Source organism: Tamandua tetradactyla, chromosome 18 (assembly GCF_023851605.1).
Source record: "Tamandua tetradactyla isolate mTamTet1 chromosome 18, mTamTet1.pri, whole genome shotgun sequence".
NCBI lineage: Eukaryota > Metazoa > Chordata > Mammalia > Pilosa > Myrmecophagidae > Tamandua > Tamandua tetradactyla.
Genome location: NC_135344.1, coordinates 47,170,275 through 47,189,884, shown reverse-complemented (window position 1 = coordinate 47,189,884; position 19,610 = coordinate 47,170,275). Strand labels below are relative to the sequence as shown.

Sequence of the window (19,610 nt, the reverse complement as noted above, 5' to 3'; positions counted from 1 at the left end):
ACAAGGAGGCATAGGGGAATTTTGGGGGGTTGTGAAAATATTCTAAATTGATTGTGGTAATAGTTATGTAACTATATGCTGCCAAAATTCCTTAGACTTGACACTTAAAAGTTGAATTGTATGGGAAGAAAGAGAAGAAGAGGAGGGAAAAGGGAGGGGAGGGATGAAAGAGGGAGAGAAGGGAATCAAAGAGGGAGGGAAGGAAGGAAAGATGGAAAGAAGGAAGGAAAGGAGAAAGAAAAGGAGACAAATTTCTTTTCTCTCTCTTTGCTTTCCTTGAGATGCCTCCTGTTGATTTCAGCACTTCTTGCAGGGAATGAAGAGAACGCAGACATTGATCAGATGGGCCCTACTCCTACCTCTGCAATCACAGACAAATGGCTTAGCCTCTTTGAAGTGAGATCTCCTTTTCTGAAAAATTAGGTTAATAATAACCTACCCTCAGAACTGGAATGAGGATTAAGTGAGAAAACACTTGAAAGCAGCTGACACAAAAAACATGCTTAATAAGTCTCATTCATATTATTAAACAGATAAAGTAGGAAGGCAGTGGGCAGGGCCCAGCATGCTCTCTCCCCAGAGACTTTCTCTGCTTGGAGCCTTACCCAGAACACCTTGGGAACAGCTCATCCTGTATCTGTTGCTTCCTGTTGAGTAAGATAATGAGGCACTACCTCAGGAGGTAATCTAATACTAGTAGTTCTAGTTGACGGAATCATGTCCCTGGGACTACGCTTAATTCGTATATCTGTTCTGGAAATCCTCAATTTGGAATATTAATTGACAAAAATAATATGTTAAGTATCTCTTCAAGAGCCCTAACCCTCTGCCTTTATGGAGATGTATTATATATTCACATGAAGAAAACCTTTCCCTTTTAAGTCTTTTTAAATCCTACAATGTCAGAAGAGATTTATACCCCTGGGAGTCATGTCCCATGTAGGGGGGAGGGTTCCCTACATTTTTAAAGATGACCTTTTTTTTCTGGTTATAAAAGCAGCATGTGTTTACTCAAGAAAAAATTTATAAAGTATCGAGAAGTGGAACTAAAAGTAAACATGCATAATCCCACCTGGCATCCTATTTTTGAATACAAAATTCAATGAAAAAGAGAAGAACCTGAAATCATCACCAAGAAGCATTTATTATCTATTTGTGCAAAGAAACGTAAACTGCAACAATAAAGTTTTAAAATTTTTCCTGTACACTGGTACCAATTTTCTTGGGAACATTCCTAAGATCCGTGGCCCAGTTTTAAGGCAGCTATTTTCTCTTACTGTTATACATTTCACTGGAATCCATTAAAAATGTTGAAGAGGGACTAAATGCAAGAAGAATAGTGAGAACATTTTTCTTGCTTTTTAGAGAAAGTCTGTTGAACCAGAGGCCCTATAAAAAGGCAGCATAAGCAATATGATTTTTCTCTCCCCTCAGCCAGCAACTACTTATTGCATACCTATTCTGTGCCAGCCACTCCACCAGGCACTCAAGGTATAGTACAGTATGACCCTCTCCCTTCAAGGAGCTTATGTTGTCGTGGGGAGATAAGCACTCAACAAAGAAACACATATATGGTAAAAGCAGTGTGATGAACTGGTAACATGGGAAGAAAACAGAAAAGAATGCTATGAAGGACAGTGACTGGGAGACTTGTTGTATTTGGGTTATCAGGGAAGGCCTCAGAGGGGCAGACATCTGAGTTGAGATCTAAATGACAGGAAGAGAAATTTACATGAATCTGGAAGGGGAAGGTTCCAAGCAGAAAGAACAGTGAATGCAAAGACCCTGAGACAAACTTTGCATGCTCACAGGATAAAAAGGCCAGCATGGGTGGAGCAGAGTGAACAATGGGGGACAGTGGATGGCACAACAGGATCTCAAAGATTATCATGAGGAGCTTCATCCTTAACTGAGCCTATACCACAAGAGATGCCCAGCTAACCATTAAGTTACAGGAAAAATATCAACTGCACAATAGAGAAACCTGGTAGACAATCTTACGAGACAAGGAGGATCGTATCAGGTTGTACATCACATCACCGAAAAGGACACAATACCACTATGAGAACAAGGACCGTACATACCATTATGTGGTATTCTTGCTAAAACTAATCCAATTAATCATCAATTTAATAATGAAAAAACCCAGACATCTAGAATGAGGGGCAACTAAATGTAAGATTTAATCCTGTATTGTACTCTTGATCAATTTTTTTCTGGGGGCAGCTATATGGGAATTATTAAGAGAATTGTAAAAATATTGCTAAGGAGATGTGTAGACTAGAGAATGGCATCTTATCAAAGTCAATTTCCTGATTTTGATAACTGCACTGTGGTTATTCAAGATAATGTCCTTAGGAAATCCACACTGGAGTATTTAGGAACAAAGGAACATCATGTAACTTGCTCTCAAACAGTTTAGGAAAAAAATGTGATTGTGTATACAAAGAGAAAATAAAGGGTAAATAAATGTGATAAAATAACTGGGGAATCCGAGTGAAAGGTATATAGGAATCCTTTGTACTAGTCTTAAACTTTTCTATAAACCTGAATTTACATCAAAATAAAAATTACAGAAAAAAAGAAATATACATAGAAATAAACCTATTAGCAATTTAAAAAATTTTAAAAAGAGGTATTACAGGAAAAAAAAAAAAAAAGGAAATGGTCCCTCTCTTCCAGATAGTCCAAGCTGCCAGCAAATCCCAGAGCAATTTTAAAGCTCCCTCCTGACCCGAGACTGACTGACGAAGACTTACGGTCATCTGTGTCCACTTTCTCCTCGTTTGTTGAAAGCTGAGATTCATACTTGGACAACTGTTTCTTAATCTCCACATCATCATCATTTTCAGGCTTTTTCTGATTCTAAAACAAGAAGAGAAAGCAATACTTCAAAAACTTTGATTTGCTTATGTGTATAGCTTTAAATAAGCAGTTAAGCAAAAGATACAGAAAAAGGTAACAGAATACAAGATCTTTGTTGGAACAAAAACCATTCAAAGGCAAGGCGAGTACTTTTATTTGCACGGCACCTAGTATGTATCTTAGGCATAGTAGTTGCTTAGAAAATTAAAGAATTAATTCCTCAATAATATGAAATAGATATAGAAAATTCACATATTAATTTTCCTGAATGTTGCTTAGGTTTTTAAGTATGGATTGTACAAAGGTAACATAGAATCCTCTGGGAAAACTAGACTTTTTAACCACCCCAAAAACATGTTTGAGGTATCAATCATCCTTCCCCAAATCCAAACAACGTTTACAATGCATAAAGGTCACTGTTTGAACAATGGTGTCTGCGTATTATCTACTATGTAGAAGACCATAGTAAAAATTATCATACAAATAACGTGTTTTTTTATATGTGGTATCTCTGAGTATTACTTAAGAAATCACCCCATGTTCGTTTGTAAGCTGCCGGAAAATGTGATATATCAGAACTGGAACAGCTCTTAAAAAGTGGGAATTTAATAAGTTACAAATTTACAAATACAATACAAAAGTTAAAACCAGTACAAAATTTCATCAAAGTCAGTTATAGGCATGGTCTGTTCTTAAGGCAAAAAATTATCTTCTCTGAAAGAGAACTGGCACTGAACCTGTAAAACTCAGAGTAAGTTATCCGCTTCCAATATAACAAAGGAGGACAGTCACAGGATATATGTTTCCATTGCCACAGGAAGAAACAAGAGAAAACAGGGGTCACTGGACGCAAATAGTTCCTAAAACCAGCAGGGCAAACTCCATTAGATTTCAAAGTCTGAGAGTCATTTATCCTCAAGGCTTTAGAAAGTGGTAGTTCCCTTTTCAAGGGCCTACACAGTGCCCAACTTTCTCTAAATGCAACCCTGCGGGACACTGGGGAAACCACCTTTTTTTTGGTTCTACACCTCTCTAAACATCAGGCCTGTACCAGGGCTCTCTGCCATCTCCAGGGACACTCTCAACCCCTCGTTCAGAACAATGTGGTGGCAGCCAGGCTCTCCCCAATCCCCAAAGGAATGTGCTTCACCCTCTCCAAGGCATGGGGCAAACTCTTCCAGAATAGTAAGGTGGAAGGCCCACCTCCCTGCCTTCAGGGCAAACACACTCTCTCCAAGTACTTGGGTGGGTCCACTCTCCTGGTCCTAGGTTTCCTGGTTTTAGCTCTTAGCTTCCATGGTTCTGCATCTGAAGTTATTTTTCCTTCAATTTGCCCCTTTTAGTCCAGACTGGCAATGGTTTGGTTTAAACAGATTTCACAACACTTTTGTTGGCTTTCTATGCAGTACACGCTGGGATCACGCCCATTAGACAAAAGGATTTTCACAAATCCTTCCTGGATAATTCTATCTCAAAACCTTGCTTGTCCTGTAAATGGTTGTTTGGATAAATCCTCACATGAGGCCCTACTCACAGGGGTCTCATTTTCTGGAAGCCCAGAATTTTCCAGAACACCAATTTCTGTTTTCTTTGTACCTGAGAGTTCAGTTCTCAACTTATATCTTTTCTCTCGCATTTTACTATAAGCTACAAGGAGCAGCCAGACTGCATTTTCCACGTTTAGTTTGGAAAATTTCTTCCGCTAAATATCCAAATTTTCATTCTCAAATTCTGCCTTCCATCTACAAAGAACGCCTTCCTTCCAAGTTTTGACAACACGTGTATCATTTATGTCTAAAGCCTTATTAGGAAGTGTTCTTAGAGCCCACATTTCTACCTACAGTCTCTTCATAGCAATTCAGGCCTTCTCTATCAAAATCTTTACACTCTTCCAGAATCTTCGCCTTAGCCATTTAAAAAGCTGTTCAACATTTTGGTATTTGCAAACCACAGCAGCATCCCACTTCTCCAGTATCAAAATCAGTCTTAGTTTGTAAGTTGCCAGAATGTGATATATCTGAAATTGAATGGCTTTTAAAGAGGGGGAATTTAATAAGTTACAAGTTTGTAGTTCTAAGGAAGTGAAAGTATCCAAATTAAGGCACCAACAAGAGGCTACCTTCACTCAAGAAAGGCTGATACTGTCCAGAACAGCTCTCTCAGCTGGGAAGTCACTGTGGTTGACATCTGCTGGTCCCTTGCTCCTGGGCTCTGCTGTTTTCAGCCTCTGATTCTGTGGGTGTTCCTTGCTTTGCTTCTCTGGGGCTGGCTTTCATCTCTTGGCTTCGCTTGGCTCTCTCTAGGTTTTGGCTTGCTCAACATCTTATAGTGACGTCTGTTGGGCTCCAAGCATCTCCAAACATCTGTGTCTCTGTTCTCTAAGTGTCAACATCTGTGTCAGCTCTGCTCTGAAGTTTCTACTGGCTCTCTGTGGGCACTGAGGTTTCTGCTGTTTCTGACTCTCCCCAAAATGTTTCCTCTTTTAAAAGATTCCAGTAAACTAATCAAGACCCACCTGGAATGGGTGGAGTCATATCTCCATCTAATCAAAAGGTCACCTCACAACTGGGCTCGCCACATCTTTGTGGAAATAATCTAATCAAAAGCTTCCAACCTACAGTACTGAATCAGGATTAAAAGAAATGGTTGCCCTGACAAGAGCGAATCAAGATTAAAACACGGCTTTTCTGGGGTACATAATACTTTAAAACTGGCACACTACCCGACTTGAGATTTGATTACAGCTCTAACAGCATGTATCTGTACATTCCTAGGTTGTGACAATTTTTAAAGGTAATGACAATTTTTTATACTCCTAGCATAATACCTACTGTAATGTCTTAAACAGAGAAAGTACTTAAACATTTGTAAATAAATGAACTTAGGGTTTCTTAAATCACTTTTGTTGGTGCTTTATTTCTCTTTGGGCAACGTCTCTCTTTAGAATTTATAATTTAACCAATTCTCTCATTCAGTAAGTATTGCTTAAAGGCCTATAATGTCCCTATGCCAAGCGCTGTCAAGAAAACATAAAACAAAATATAACAGTCCCTGTTCTCATGGAGCTTATCCACAATATTGACAATGATTATACACTTCAAGTATAATACTCAATACATTTTATAAAGGAAAACCACATAGTACTGTGAAAATGTGTAAAAACAAATGTATAATAACAAGACCTGACAAGCCTCATTGAGAAAGTCATATTTACATAAGACCTAAAAATGTGCAGGAGTTTGCTGGGGGAGGCAGTTTTCCAGGCAGGAAGACTAGCAGGTGGGAAGGCCCTGACGCAAAAAGGGGCAGCCTTGTTCTGGAGGGGAACGAAATGCAAGGTGGCTGCTGAGTAGGTCAGAGAGAGGGTGGCCAGAGATGAGCTTGAGGCACTCAAGAAGACCAGACCATCCAAACCAGGTTAAGAGTTGTGGACTTTGCCCTAAAAGCAACGGGAAGTCATTGAAGGAAATAGTAGAGTATAACCTCATTAAATTTTCATGTAAACATCATTCTGTCTCAGAAAACTGGATTGGGAGAAGGGGAAAATAAAACAGCAAGGTCAGGCAACTTAATAGGCAACTGCTGTTGTCCAAGTGAGAGATAATCACAGCTTGGCTAGAATGACAGCAAGCAACAAGGAGGGTGACATCACAGATGATTCTTAGGTTTCTGGCATTAGCAATAACTTTTACTTGTAGAAAGTTTGAGGCTGAACTATACAAAGGTCTAACTACATTTATCAAATATGAGATGGAATCCTAATTTGAATGCAGATTTCAGATTGACTTATGGGACAGGTGACCTAATACCATACAGAGAATCTCACAGGCGTACAGGACAGATCTCTTAAGGAAAATTCTATGTAAAATGCCTTGTTATGAGCCTGAAGAGCTCCCAACACTCACCATATAATGAATATTTTCTTCTTTTTAAGAGAATAAAATTGAGATGAAAAACTGTTAATTAAGTAACACTAAGATCTGGATGCCCTTGACCAAAGACAAACGCAACATGTTCTGAAAAGGGAAGAGAACATGGAATGTTTGCAAAAATTCTATGGTCAGTCTTCGTCCACAAATTATGCTTACTTGCTCTTCAATGTTTCTTACCCATATTTATCAACCATCTACTCTGTGCCAGCCACTATGCTAGGCACTGGAAATAAAGCAGTAAACAAGACAGACAAGTCCTGATTCTTAAGGGCTAGGAGATAATTATTTTAGTGTAGATATTATCAAACTTCTTTGACTACGAGCCACTGTCATAAATAAATTTATATTTCACTCCAAACATACACAAACATATATGCATGCTTAATACAAATAATCTAAGTGAATCTTATAAAATAATACTTTACAACACATTGTATATCTAAAAATACTGGTCATGCCACTAATTGATTTCACAACCCACTAATTAGAACTGTCCTGTATTAGACAGAGATCTGATAGAGTTCTAGGTTAAAGAATGCCAGTTTAAACAAAAGTTATCTTTAAGCAAAATTTAAAAACCAAACTGAAATAAGAATGTTAAATAAATTATGGCATTAGAACCAGAAAAATAGTTAAAAATAAAAGCAAAGCAAACCCCCCAAAACTAAAATTGATTATCTTTTAAGGTGAGAATAATTCCAGGGACCATAAAGTAGGATGTATCTTCAAACCAGTCCAAGTGAAGTAATTATGACAACGAACACAAAGAACATAATGTCATAGATCAACAATGAATAGCTATCCTTATTTTATTTCTTCTCTATAAATTTAGATCCACTAAAGATGGGGCTCAAAATCTACAATGTGAATTTTAGTGAATGTAAAATCCCAAGTGCAAATATTCATAGGATGGATCAGGAAGCCACTATCTAGTTCATATATGCATTTCTGCTTCCCATAATGAGGCTTTATGCTCAGAATCAGCTGTGGCAGTTCTCAAATCTTTTCATACCAGTTTTACTATTATAATTGCACAATTTAGTTATATGTTGCCTGAACTACAAAATGATGAAAATAGTTACTACTATGAAAACTAATCTGATTGCATTTGAAAGACTCGAAGGTAAGCGCTAAAGAAAAGTACCAAATTATGTAAGGCAACAATTTTTACAATTTCAAAAATCTAGTATCTGAGATGTTTGTATATAACTTAGTTCTTCTCTGAAAATGCATTTATGTGACACCTGAGACTCAGAGACAGAGCAGTGAAGCTATGAAAGTCAGCATTACCCTATTCAGTAACTGTTAAAAAACATTGAAAAGGTGATCAGACTTTGTCTAGAAATATGAATAAAGCTGACCTAGATAGGACTAAGGTAAATCAGAATGCTGGGTAAAGGATGATACGGCCCATATTTTCAAACTTCACCGTCTGCGCAAGACCAAAGGGAGAGATGTTTAGTTGGTGCAAAATTTATATTCTGGGTAGCACAGTATCTAATTTAACTGCTGTAGTCAGTTTACTTGAACAGCATAATTACATGGAATCTTGAATAGGGTATGAGATCTTGTTTGTCCAGGTTAGTGTGATGCTCCGATATATCCCAGAGTAATTTGGGCAGAAAATAAAAAAGTATTTGCAAAGTCTCCTTGGAGGAATGGGAAGAAAGGAGGAAATATTCAATTTCCCCAATTTGGAGAATTTCTGATATTCTTAAAGCAGTGGGGACAACCAATTCAATAGGCTGAGCTCTCAATCTTGGGGCTCATTCCAAGGAAGCTTATTCCTGCTGAGGAGAAGCTAAGCCTACTGATAATTATGCCCAAGAGTCACCTCCAGAGACTCTCTTTTGTTGCTCAGATGTGGCGTCTCTATGCCAACTTGATAGGTGAACTCACTGCCTTCCCTGCTCCGTGAAACATGACTCCCAGGGGTATAAATCTCCCTTGCAACACGGGACAGGACTCTTGGGGTGAGTTGTGACCCTGCATTATAGGAGCGAGAAAGCCTTCTTGACCAAAAGGGGGGAAGAGAAAAATGAGACAAAATAAAGTTTCAGTGGCTGAGAGATTTCAGAGTCAAGAGGTTATGTTGGAGTTACTCTGATGCACTATACATTTATCCCTTTTTAGTTTAAGGTGTATTGGAGTGGCTAGAGGGAAGTACCTGAAACTGTTGAGCTGTGTTCCAGTAGCCCCGATTCATGAAGAAGATTGTATAACTATATAACTTTTACAGTGTGAATGTGTGATTGTGAAAGTCTTGTGTCTGATGCTCCTTTTATCCAGGGTATGGACAGATAAGTAAAAAAAAGACAAAAAATAAATAAACTATAGGGGGAGATAAAGGGTAAAAATTGAATAGATTGAATACTGTTGGTCAATAAGAGGGAGGGGTAAGAGGAATGGGATGTATGAGTTCTTTTTTTTATTTTTATTTCTTTTTCTAGAGTGATGCAAATGTTTCAAAAATGGTCATGGTGAAGAATACACAACTATGTGATGATATGGTGAGCCACTGATTGTATAATATGGTTGGACTATAGGTTTATGGATATTTCTCAATAAAAATATTTTAAAAAATCTAGTATCTACACTCTTAAGGGTTTTACAAGTGTACAGCCTCTTGCTCAATTTTAAAGAAAAAAACCTGGAAATTGTAGATGAAGTAACATGGCTATAGAATAAAAATGATATAATACTCCAACTCAAAGAAAATCTTGGTCAAGATCAAAGACAAGAGTATGTGCATTCAAATATGTTAAATTTAAATGCCTAAGATGTGTGTTATATTTAAGAGTCTCCACTATGAAGGACTCTTTTGATTGACTTGCCTGATCACATCAGATAAAAGGAGACAACCACAGACAACTCAAAAGGTATTTTTACCAGAGAATAAAGAGCCTATTGTTTGGCTTCACCCTATTTTCTGGCAGCAGTGTACAAAGGGGCAAATCTTGAAAGTCATATAACCTTTGAAATAAAACAGGATATTCAGTTATTATGTGAATAATTTCAACTTACTGTAACTATAACTTAAAAAGTTATTATGTAGTTTTAATCACACAATAATAAATCATAACCACCAATAAAGTTTGACAGTATAGCACACTGCTTCTGTTCTTCAAGGCCCTGCCTATACCTTCTTTGGTCATTCATACAGATGTTTACCCTTGCATTTTTTACCCTTCAATGTATTTGAAAGGAATGCTGAAGGCTGAACGCTCCAGAGTTATCAAGACACAGAATTGTTTTCTATGAATGCCTCTAGAGCAAAAAATAGCTCAAAGGGCATTGAATCCCCTTTCAAATGAGGATCGTACACACTGGACAACCAATTCTAACAATCTACTTAACAGTACTACTCTGAATAAATGTCTGATGCATAGTAAATACTCAGTGTACTTTTTCTTACCTTTTTCTTTTTATCTTTAAATTGTTTGATCAATGTGAGTAAATGCTCAACAAGAAACATGAAATACAAGCCTCCTAGAGCTGTTAGACCCTTCCATGTGGAGTCCAAATAGGAACTTTCTTCAATGTTCTGAGAAGACAGATGACTGAAAAGTGGCCCTCTCTTCATTTCCATTGCTGGTTCTTCATGGGCATGGCTGTGGTGGTGACTTGCATGAGACTAAAGGCAAAATAATATGTATTTTATAAATTAATTAGTTTCATATGTTAGCAGAAATGGCTAAAATAATAAGAAATTTGAAATCATTTAGAATTAGGCAAATAATGGGATGCATCAGAGCTGAAGAAAAGTATAGGAAATTAAAAAATAAAATGACTAATGGACAGGACAGCTAGTTATACAGAATATGTGTATAATGTACAACAGCACTTAAAGTAGATCTGTTTACTGTAAACACAGATACATTCCCCAACGACTTTTATAACATAATGATGTGGGCATTTTCAATATTTGACAAGCTACCATGACCACAAATAACAAGGAACTCCTACACGAACAGGAGCAGAGTACCTATGGCATCTAGCCCCAACTGAAAAGCTCATGCCAGTAATATCGGATTGCTTACAAGAAACTTAGTCTCTTAGTCCCCAAGAGCCTTGCTGTTGGGGAATAAGGTGTGAAACACACTAAGAGAGGTGAGATAGTGTCACAGGGTACACTCCCCCCACACATGTGGTCTCAGGCAGCAGGTATTGCTGAACACGACACCTTCTGGTCAGGGAATATGACATAGCAAAATGGTTTTCTTTCACCACTAAATGGAGTGTGAGGCGATTTGTAATGCTCTAGGAACAGAGTGAATTCCTTTTCCCACTTATCTGCAAACCTCTTATGGAAATTAAAAAAACGAGATCTAAATATTTTCTGCCTAAGCACCTATCCCACATATTTAATGGAAAAGTAGATTCACTTTACCAGAACTGCTTTATTCAAGAATTCATCCATATTATTATGAGTTATTAGTGTAACTCTCTAAATATACACGTGAATTTAACTCAAGCAAAACTCTTCACATTTAATAACAAGTAAGCAGATAATTAACTTAATTTGTTGCAGTTTGTCACAGTACTAATATCTGAGCAGAACTTGTCTTCCTTTATTAATAAGGTTCCAAAAGTCAAATTAGGTTTGGACTTAGTAAATTCTCTTGAAAAGAAAAGCTAAAAAACATGAACATGTACTGAGACCTAGAACAAAACTCAGCTTTCAGTTACCATATATATTCTAAAATCAGCTTCCTTACATCAAATTTTTAACCTTTTGTTTATATCAATATAAAGAATCCTAGGACAAACCAAAAAGTATATATATTTCCAATCCTAAAATTAGAAAATACACTAATCAAATTACTGTACTTACATGTGGAAGAAGATGTAAAAAAGCATCTCCACTCAATGTTCCGACAGCTAGTGCCACTAGGAAACTCAGGAGAAATTTGAAAAACACCCGATTCATGAGAGGCACTAAGATAACACCCAGCAAAGACAGGAAGCTGATGATGGAAATGGCTATAAAGCCACCAACCCAAGCTGTCAAACAAAACAAAAGAGAGTAAAGGAAAGTCACTTGCTTGATAAACTTTGGAAGAGATTATTTTGGAAAGCAGCGTAAAATAACTTATAAAGCAGGGAAGCAAGAGTTACAGATTCATTGTGAATAGGACTTTGACAATAGAGCAATAACTAAGAAACCTGTTGCTGGCTAGAACTGGCAATCTAATTGATGTTTAAGAACCCCACAGGAAAAGAAAATAAGCCCAGTGAAAAATTCTTCAGGCCAGTAATGGGATAAAAGGGGGAAGGGGGTAGTTTCTAGCTCAGTTGGAAACTGAGCTTTCAAACTCCCATAACAGTTAAATTATGAATGAGAAAAGAGAAAAGTTAAAACAGAGAAAAAGATGGAGAAAAGAGAAAGAAACCAGGTACTCATTAATTTCACTAGTAAACAAAGCAATTATTTCTTCTTCATACTTTTTGAACAATGTGTCTCATCAGTAAGACCATACCAGAATCAGGGCCCTAAGCAGCAGAGACTGACTTTAACCCTCTTTCCAAACATCATCTAAAAAAAGATCCAAATTTTGGATGACCCTGACACTACCTGTGGGATGAATGACAGACAAGTTGTAATTTAAGTTTTATGCTTTAAAAAGAAAAAGAGCAGGGGTTTAACACTTGCTTTCTGTGCATTCAGAGCAGTTATCAATTTTGTTGATATATTTGAAATTATGTTGAATAATAAAGAGGTTGAGATGAAGAAAATCACAACATAAATGTATCTACTGGAAATTATTTTTCCATAAAAAAGGTAACTCTACCTATTTGTAAAGAGTAAGTCTTTGGAGGGATTTCAGCCTTCTTTTCACTCATTGTGTGAATCAGACAAGATCTAGCATCAATTTGGTTGATGATGGCTGGGCAGAGATAGTTGAACTCCGATGCATTCAGCAGAACTTGGATGCCCATGCCATGAGACGCAAGCAGCTTTGACGCATTAAAACACTGAAGGAAACAAAGCAGTGAAAAATCACCAAAAGGCATTCCCACTACAGAATTCAAAAAGAGTCGTTTGATAACACAACACCCTTTCCTTACCGAAGCTATTTAATTGCAATTTAAAATCAACTTCTGTTTTAGAATTTTGCAACTGGCCTCAAGCTACCTGGAGAAATGATGTTACCATGGTGGTATCCCACATCTCCTGCCCACTTCTTGGAAGAAGTAATTACATCACCAGTCATGTTCAGGGGAAAAACCTCAAGTGGAAAAAGCTTGGGGATAAATGGACATTCACAAGCCCATAAATTCATTGTATAAACCTATTAAGGAAATGAGCTTTAATTTTCAGATGGTGTTCATTAGAGATTGAGAAATATGTTGTTAGTACTAATGCTATCGTACTTGGCCTAAACAAGCCCAAGACGTGTTGCTCTTCCAACAAGGATTCTACTTGCAAAAACTTAGCTCAGTTCTGTCCACATACCTGGCAAAATAATGACCTACAATGAGAGAATATTAAGCAATGCAGATTACTTATTCTGGAGGGCAAAGCTAGTTAATAAAACAAACCTGTACTGGCAGGTAATTGTTTTCAATGATTTAATTAGATGACAAGCTTAGTTTGAAGAGAATCTCTTCTATGCAACCCACTCTCCCCCTCCCCACAAAAAAGAATTGGCTGTAGACCAGTTTTTCATCTTCTATAAAAATATTTTAAACTCTCCCAGTTCTTGGCTAATACTACTCAGAGCAATCTTCATCACCGGTGTGGCTATGGTTTAATGATGAGGATTATTCCAGAATTAGGACATATGCTGGTGTGAATGAGTTTTTGCTTATTAAAGTAAACCAACACAGGCAGTGCAACAGTGGCTCAGTGGCAGAATTCTCGCCTGCCACGCTGGAGACCCGAGTTTGATTCCTGTGCCTGCCCATGCAAAAAAAAAAATATACCAACTCGATATTCTTGACATCTCTACCAAGGCGTTTGGTGGACGGTCTGGATGTCCATTCTTTTCTAAAACCACATGAAATTTGACCCTCACTGCCTAGCCTTTTCATTTACCCAGAATGATGTTCTTGGTAGGCATTCCAAATTTAGGTAAATTTAGTTAATTTCAAGTCACGATCACTCTTCCAAGGAAGTGGCACTATTTTTTAGCCCTTCTGCCACACCAATCAATCCCTAAAACATGGATTCTAATGCTTATGTTTTTCATTTTGTATTATTAATATTCATCTTTGAAATATTTCCGCAAAAATAACCCACCTTTATATCTGCTTATCATATAAATTTAAAATTCTATCATAGAAAAAAATCTTAGCAAGTAGCACTATTCTTATCAAAGAACTAATACCCAAACTTTAAAATCAGGAATATTTACAACATAAAAGGTACACATTGAGTCAAGCGCCTTGCAAAGAAGGTAGAAATTCCCTTTTCTTTAATTAAGAACAAATCTTATCTTTCATTTTTTTAAAAAAATTCCCTTTTCAATAACCTTACAATTTTTATTTTAAACTTCTCACAAGACAGAGGTGTTAATGACAGGACAGACAAGTATGCACATTTACTAGAATAATGAACAGGACTCATCTTACCTCCTGAGTATTTTCATTTGCATTTTTGGAATACATAAGGTCTTTTCTGAGCTCACTCACAGATTCATTTGTTTTTCTACTAGCAAGCCGACTCACTCGGCTCTTTTCTCTGATACTGGGTGGAGTGGAACTGCTCACATCTTTAGGGAGAACTTTTCTAGGTTTTGGAGTCTCTATAGTTTCTACAAAGTAAGTTCCCTCAGAGACAGCATTATACACCGTTGAGGTCACTTCACTAGCACCAACACCATCCTTGATTAGTCGATGAGCGCCTTTCCCCAGGCTTTTTCTAGAATCTTTACCTGAACCATCGGAGTCATGGTCTGGGCAAAGAGATTTCTGATTATTTTTACTGGAAGCAGCACGATTATGATGCAAGTGATGATCGTGGTCAGAATGATGGTCGTGGTCAGAGTGATGGTCGTGATCAGAGTGGTGGTCGTGGTCAGAGTGACGGTTGTGGTCAGAGTGATGGTCGTGGTCAGAGTGATGGTTGTGGTCAGAGTGATGGTCATGGTTTATGTGGATTCTCTTAATCTTATCTAACCCTATATGCTGAAGCAATTTTCTGAACCCTTCAACTGACAGGGAATTATTTTCTCCATAGCGATAGAAAAGCTGCTGTAGATGATGTTGCTGCGTGGTCACTGCCAAGTCAACATCAATGCCTGATTCCCAATTTGGAAGGATTTTCTCAGCAGTCTGAGGGAAAGCAGCTGGTGGTTCTGGTTCATGAAGGGGGTTTGTGACACACCACACCGACAGGGTGAACGTCAGGATCAAGGCCACAGATAAACTTCTTGCCATTGCAACTTCCTAGAGAAGACAGAAAAAAAGTCTTGCCTTTACTTAAGAAAACAATTTGAATTCAGAAACCTCATGCTGAAAATTGGTGTCATATAAAATAATCACAGCTTACAGAGCATCATTTGGTGTAATCAGTACAGTACTAAGTACTGTGATGGATAGAGAACTATAGTTCTAGGTTCTACTCTTGCATTGCCAAAACAACCTGAGAACAGCTAAGCGCTAAAGACGCTGTCATTAGCACCATAAAAGCAACACTAATTCAGACACAGGAGATATCCATGGTGGCATAACCACATTGGCAATTTCTTACTCTGTTGAGAACAATGATTTCATTTTTTAACAAAACTCAACTACCTCCACCAACATTCTAATTTCACAAAAGAATCTTCTAAACACCAAAATAAGTAAGAAAGGACAATTTCAGAATAATTCACATTATATTTTTTTAAGTTAAAAAAAAAAAGACAACTCTCCTTGCAAACAAATCAATGTATGGGCCCTTTCCCTGAATTCCATTCCCTAAAGGTACATAATTTTGCAAGTTTCTTGTGTATTCCTCAGGATACTTTTCATGCATGCTCAAATACACATACACTTTAAACACACAACTGGAATCTTTTTTTGCCCCCACTGAACAAATGAATCAGAGATCCTTCCATGTCTGTACAAATAAATCTCATTTGTTTGAGTGATTGCACCATAAAAGAATAGTTCTCAAAGTTAAGGAAATTAAATGTTGTAAAAACTCACTATACCGTTCTCATTTTGCTACAAAACAGTGAAAAATTTATCGCGGACTATCACTCGTTCACACAACAGTGATTGGAATCAATGGCTTAAGCCCCAAAGAGGAAACAGAACAGAATTGGGTCATGAAAAGCAGAATTCGGTTAAACAGAGGAAGGGGCAATCAGATAAGAGGATCGATTAATAGCCCATGACCCAGTAGATGTCTATATTAGTGACAGGGTAATGCAGACCAAATTCATTTACTACAAACAAAAGACCTCTAGGTAGGGTTCTGGAGGGAGACAGCAACAGCTTATGGCAGCCTAGCTCTATCACTCTCAGCTGTCCTTCCTTGGACCAGTTTCTCATATTTGCTAACTCATTTGGAAATCCGCTAATACCTATTTTGCTGCGTGACTGAGAAAGCCAGGGGAACTACGTGGAAAAGCTCGGCAAACTGTTGTGCTGTACATTGGTTGCTTATCCTGGTAGCAGCGGGAAATGGAAGTACATAAATAGCATAAGAAAAAAAATAGCATAGAGCTAGACCCCTGAGAGAAGCCTATTTCAAGATAAACATTAAGAAATCATTCAGGAGCGGGATGGGTGGGAAAGACAAGAACTGACGTATGGCGCCGGGGGCAGCTCCAAGCAGCTGCATGACTCTAAAGAGAGGATGTTCTTGGCGCCGCTGCGATCTCCTTCCCTGAAAGTCGGTGTGCGTTGGAGGGAAAAAGAAAGCCGAAGTTAAAGGGCTGGAGAAAACGGCGAGGGGAAAAACAAAACAAAGCAAGAAGAGGGCACAACTCTGCTTGAAGGGCTTTTTCGTTTCAGACACGCCCGTATCCTCTCCGAATATGGTATGGAATGAATAGACCATTACCTTGATAAGTCCTCGTGGACTCCGAAGCCTATGTGTGCATCCCAGACTTGGAAGGGCGGCTCTCCAAGGCGAGCGTGCGCCCGCCGCGCGCTACAGCCGGCCTCTTGGCTCCGCGGTCCCCTTACCCTGCCCGCGGGGCTCCGCTGTCAGCCTGCGGGACTCACTCATCCGCGGCTTCGCGGTCCGATCACTCCGCCCCAAGCGCTGGTTCCGTTCCCCGCAGGCGGTCCCGCGGACGCCGAGCATGCGGAGGGGTTTCTCCCTCCGAGAAACCTCTATAAGGCACTGAGAAGCGCAAGTCTCTTCCGGTCGGCCTCCCCACGATCCGGGATACCGCCGAGCAGCCACGGGGAAGCCGCGCCCCGCGGGCCCGCGCCTCCCGGGAGCACGAGGACTATCACTAATTACCGCCGCGCGCAACGGGCAACACAGAATCACCGCCTCCGCCCGCCATGACCGCGGGGCATGCGCAGTACCGCCCCGGCACCCGGTCCCCAGTAGGTGGATCCGTGTCTCCGTGTGTTCGAGGGAGCCGCGGGGCACCTAGGGGCGGGAAGGGGTGGGGAAACAGAGCTAGAAACAGTGGCGCGGTCCCGGCGAGTTGTGAGGGTTGATACTTGCTGGGAGACCTTACCTCGATCCCATGCGCGACCCTTCACCTCTTTGAGGGCCAAGACTCGCTTGCCAGGGTCACCGGGCCAGCCCCGTGTGACGCCGCCCTGGCACGCGAGCCTCGGGTTCTCCACGAGGGTTCCGAGCACTACGGTCTGGTCTTCGCTCCTGGGACGGAGGGCCTGCTCGAGTGCTGAGCTACGGTCGGGGAAATGGGAGCGGAAACCCGGTAATAGCGCTAGATCAGCTCGAGTGGGGCAGTGCAGGGGGGGGTGGGGGGCGGGGCCGGCGAGGGGCGAGCCCTTCTCTGCTCCGCCCTCAGCCGCCTACGGAACGCGGACTGGATTTCGGCAGCGTGGGAGGCAGCCGTGCTAGTAGTTCCGCTCGGAGGGCGGAAGTGCGCGCTAGGGGTTTGGCCACTGACCATTCAGCAGCATGGTGGCCTCTGTGCTGGAGACATCTCACGTGTTTTGCTGCCCAAATCGGGTGCGAGGAGCCCTGAGCTGGAGCCCTGGGCCAGGAGGACTTCTGGCCTTTGGCACGTCCTGTTCCGTCGTGCTCTATGATCCTCAGGTAAGAGGGGTGGTCGGATGCCCGACCTCCGCGCTTCTGGGGGAACCTAGGCGGGCTAGCGGTCGCTTCTCCCGACGCCCACTGCTGGGCGTTCGCGGAGTGGGCAGAGGATGACGTTCTGGACCGAGGAGGCCGTGTACACCGCTGGCTCCTCCCTGGCTGGGGGCCTCCCGTAGGTACAGCGGACTGGTCCCTCGCGGTCCTTCGCGCTGTCAGCCTGGGGTCATCGCGGCCCATGTCCTATCAGTGGCCTGATAGCCCCACGCGGAAACCCGAACCACGATAATTTATTTGAAGCCACCTTCCGTGGGGATTGTAGTTCTGTTAAGAGTCAGAAAAAATTTTTAAAAAGTCAGTTTGGATTTTAAAGGGTTTGAATTTGGGTATGAATTTTGGTTATACTATCTCGTTTCTGTTTTTCTCTCAGTATGTAATAAACATTGGTTGTAATGAATTTCAAAGAACTATTACCTGTATTTTAGCTACAGGAGTGGGCATTTTTTAAAAAGTGCCATCTGGGAAAAGGGTGCTAGGGGATGGGAGTCCTAAACACTATTTGTAAGGAGGACTTAACCTATTCCCTGAACTTAGCTTCCTTTCATCCAGTCAGTTGATTTCTTTTTTTGGCTCTTCTCTACCAAGCTTCTCAAGTGGGTAGTTTTTGCATGCTCTCCAGAGTTCGTTATGGCCCTATTCATATTGTCTAATATTGAGCTATATAGTTAATGTAATATTGTATCTCAGTGTAAAAACTGAAATGCTGAAAACTAAAACTCAGCGCAGAAGACTATTATATACTTCTTATTGCACTGCTTTGTTAATGTGATTGATTTTTATTATCTTCAAGTGAACTTTTTTTGCAGATCCAAATTTTTAAATGAAATATCTTAATTTGCTTTTCCCATATCTTGAGCTTACTTTTCGTTTCTTATTTTGCTGTGCATGACAGGAGAAAGCAATAACATTTTTTTTAACGTTGATGGAATCATTCTATTTAATCCACAGACCTCATTCAAATTTTTCCCTTTGTCCCAATAATTTCCTTTATAGGAAAAAATTAAATTTTTTCTTAAAATTGGGAGATCCCAACCCCGGATCATGAGTTGTGTTTAGTTTCATGTCTCTTTAGTCTTTAATCCATGATAGTTCCTGAGTCCTTCCCTGTCTTTAGTAACCTTGATATTTTGAAGAAGTCAGGCCATCTATTTTGTAGAATGTCCCTCGGTTTTGGATTTATCAATTTGGGTTTCCTCGTGATTAGATCCAGATTATGCATTTTGGGGAGGAATGTGATAGAAATGATACTGTGTTCTTCTCAGTGCATCATATAAAGAAATGCACAATGTTGGTTTGTCTTTTTGCTGGTGAGGTTAACTTGGATCAGTTGGTTAGGGTGATGGCTGTCAGGTTTCTCTGTGGTGAAGTTATTATTTTTCCCTTTATAATTAATAATCATTTTGTGGGGAGATAGTTTGAGACTATGTAAACATCCTGTTCTTTAACCAACTTTTACTCACTTATTTTATGATTCTCAACTGAATGAATTATTACTATTATGATTATCAAGTGATAGTTTTTTGTAATATCCAGCATTTTTAAAACATTTACCAATTGGTATTCTGTTGTAAGAA

General features: G+C 39.7%; 2 protein-coding genes across 6 annotated transcripts in view; one reads left to right on the top strand and one right to left on the bottom strand.

Moving 5' to 3' along the window:
- Positions 1-17,633, bottom strand: part of SLC39A6 (solute carrier family 39 member 6) — a 36,213-nt gene extending 18,580 nt beyond the window's left edge. For 2 of the 3 annotated variants that reach the window (XM_077135609.1, XM_077135611.1), the window contains exons 1-6: positions 16,795-17,253; positions 14,373-15,188; positions 12,590-12,773; positions 11,632-11,801; positions 10,213-10,431; positions 2,760-2,865 (exon numbers count right to left, since the gene is read on the bottom strand). In XM_077135609.1, the coding sequence (XP_076991724.1) occupies positions 2,760-2,865; positions 10,213-10,431; positions 11,632-11,801; positions 12,590-12,773; positions 14,373-15,179 (1,486 nt within the window). In that variant the 5' untranslated portion in view covers positions 15,180-15,188; positions 16,795-17,253. Of the gene's footprint in view, positions 1-2,759; positions 2,866-10,212; positions 10,432-11,631; positions 11,802-12,589; positions 12,774-14,372; positions 15,189-16,794; positions 17,254-17,428 lie in introns of those variants that run through there. The other variant, XM_077135610.1, reaches the window with a different exon arrangement.
- A 62-nt stretch (positions 17,634-17,695) lies between these two features.
- The window catches only part of ELP2 (elongator acetyltransferase complex subunit 2), a 66,399-nt gene continuing 64,484 nt past the window's right edge, over positions 17,696-19,610 (top strand). The window contains exon 1 of one of the 3 annotated variants that reach the window (XR_013165173.1): positions 17,696-17,979. Coding sequence is in view for 2 of the 3 variants with exons in the window: in XM_077135608.1 (XP_076991723.1) it covers positions 17,842-17,979 (138 nt within the window). In the remaining variant the exon portion in view is untranslated. The remainder of the gene's footprint in view (positions 17,980-19,610) is intronic. The other 2 variants (XM_077135608.1, XM_077135606.1) reach the window with 2 other exon arrangements.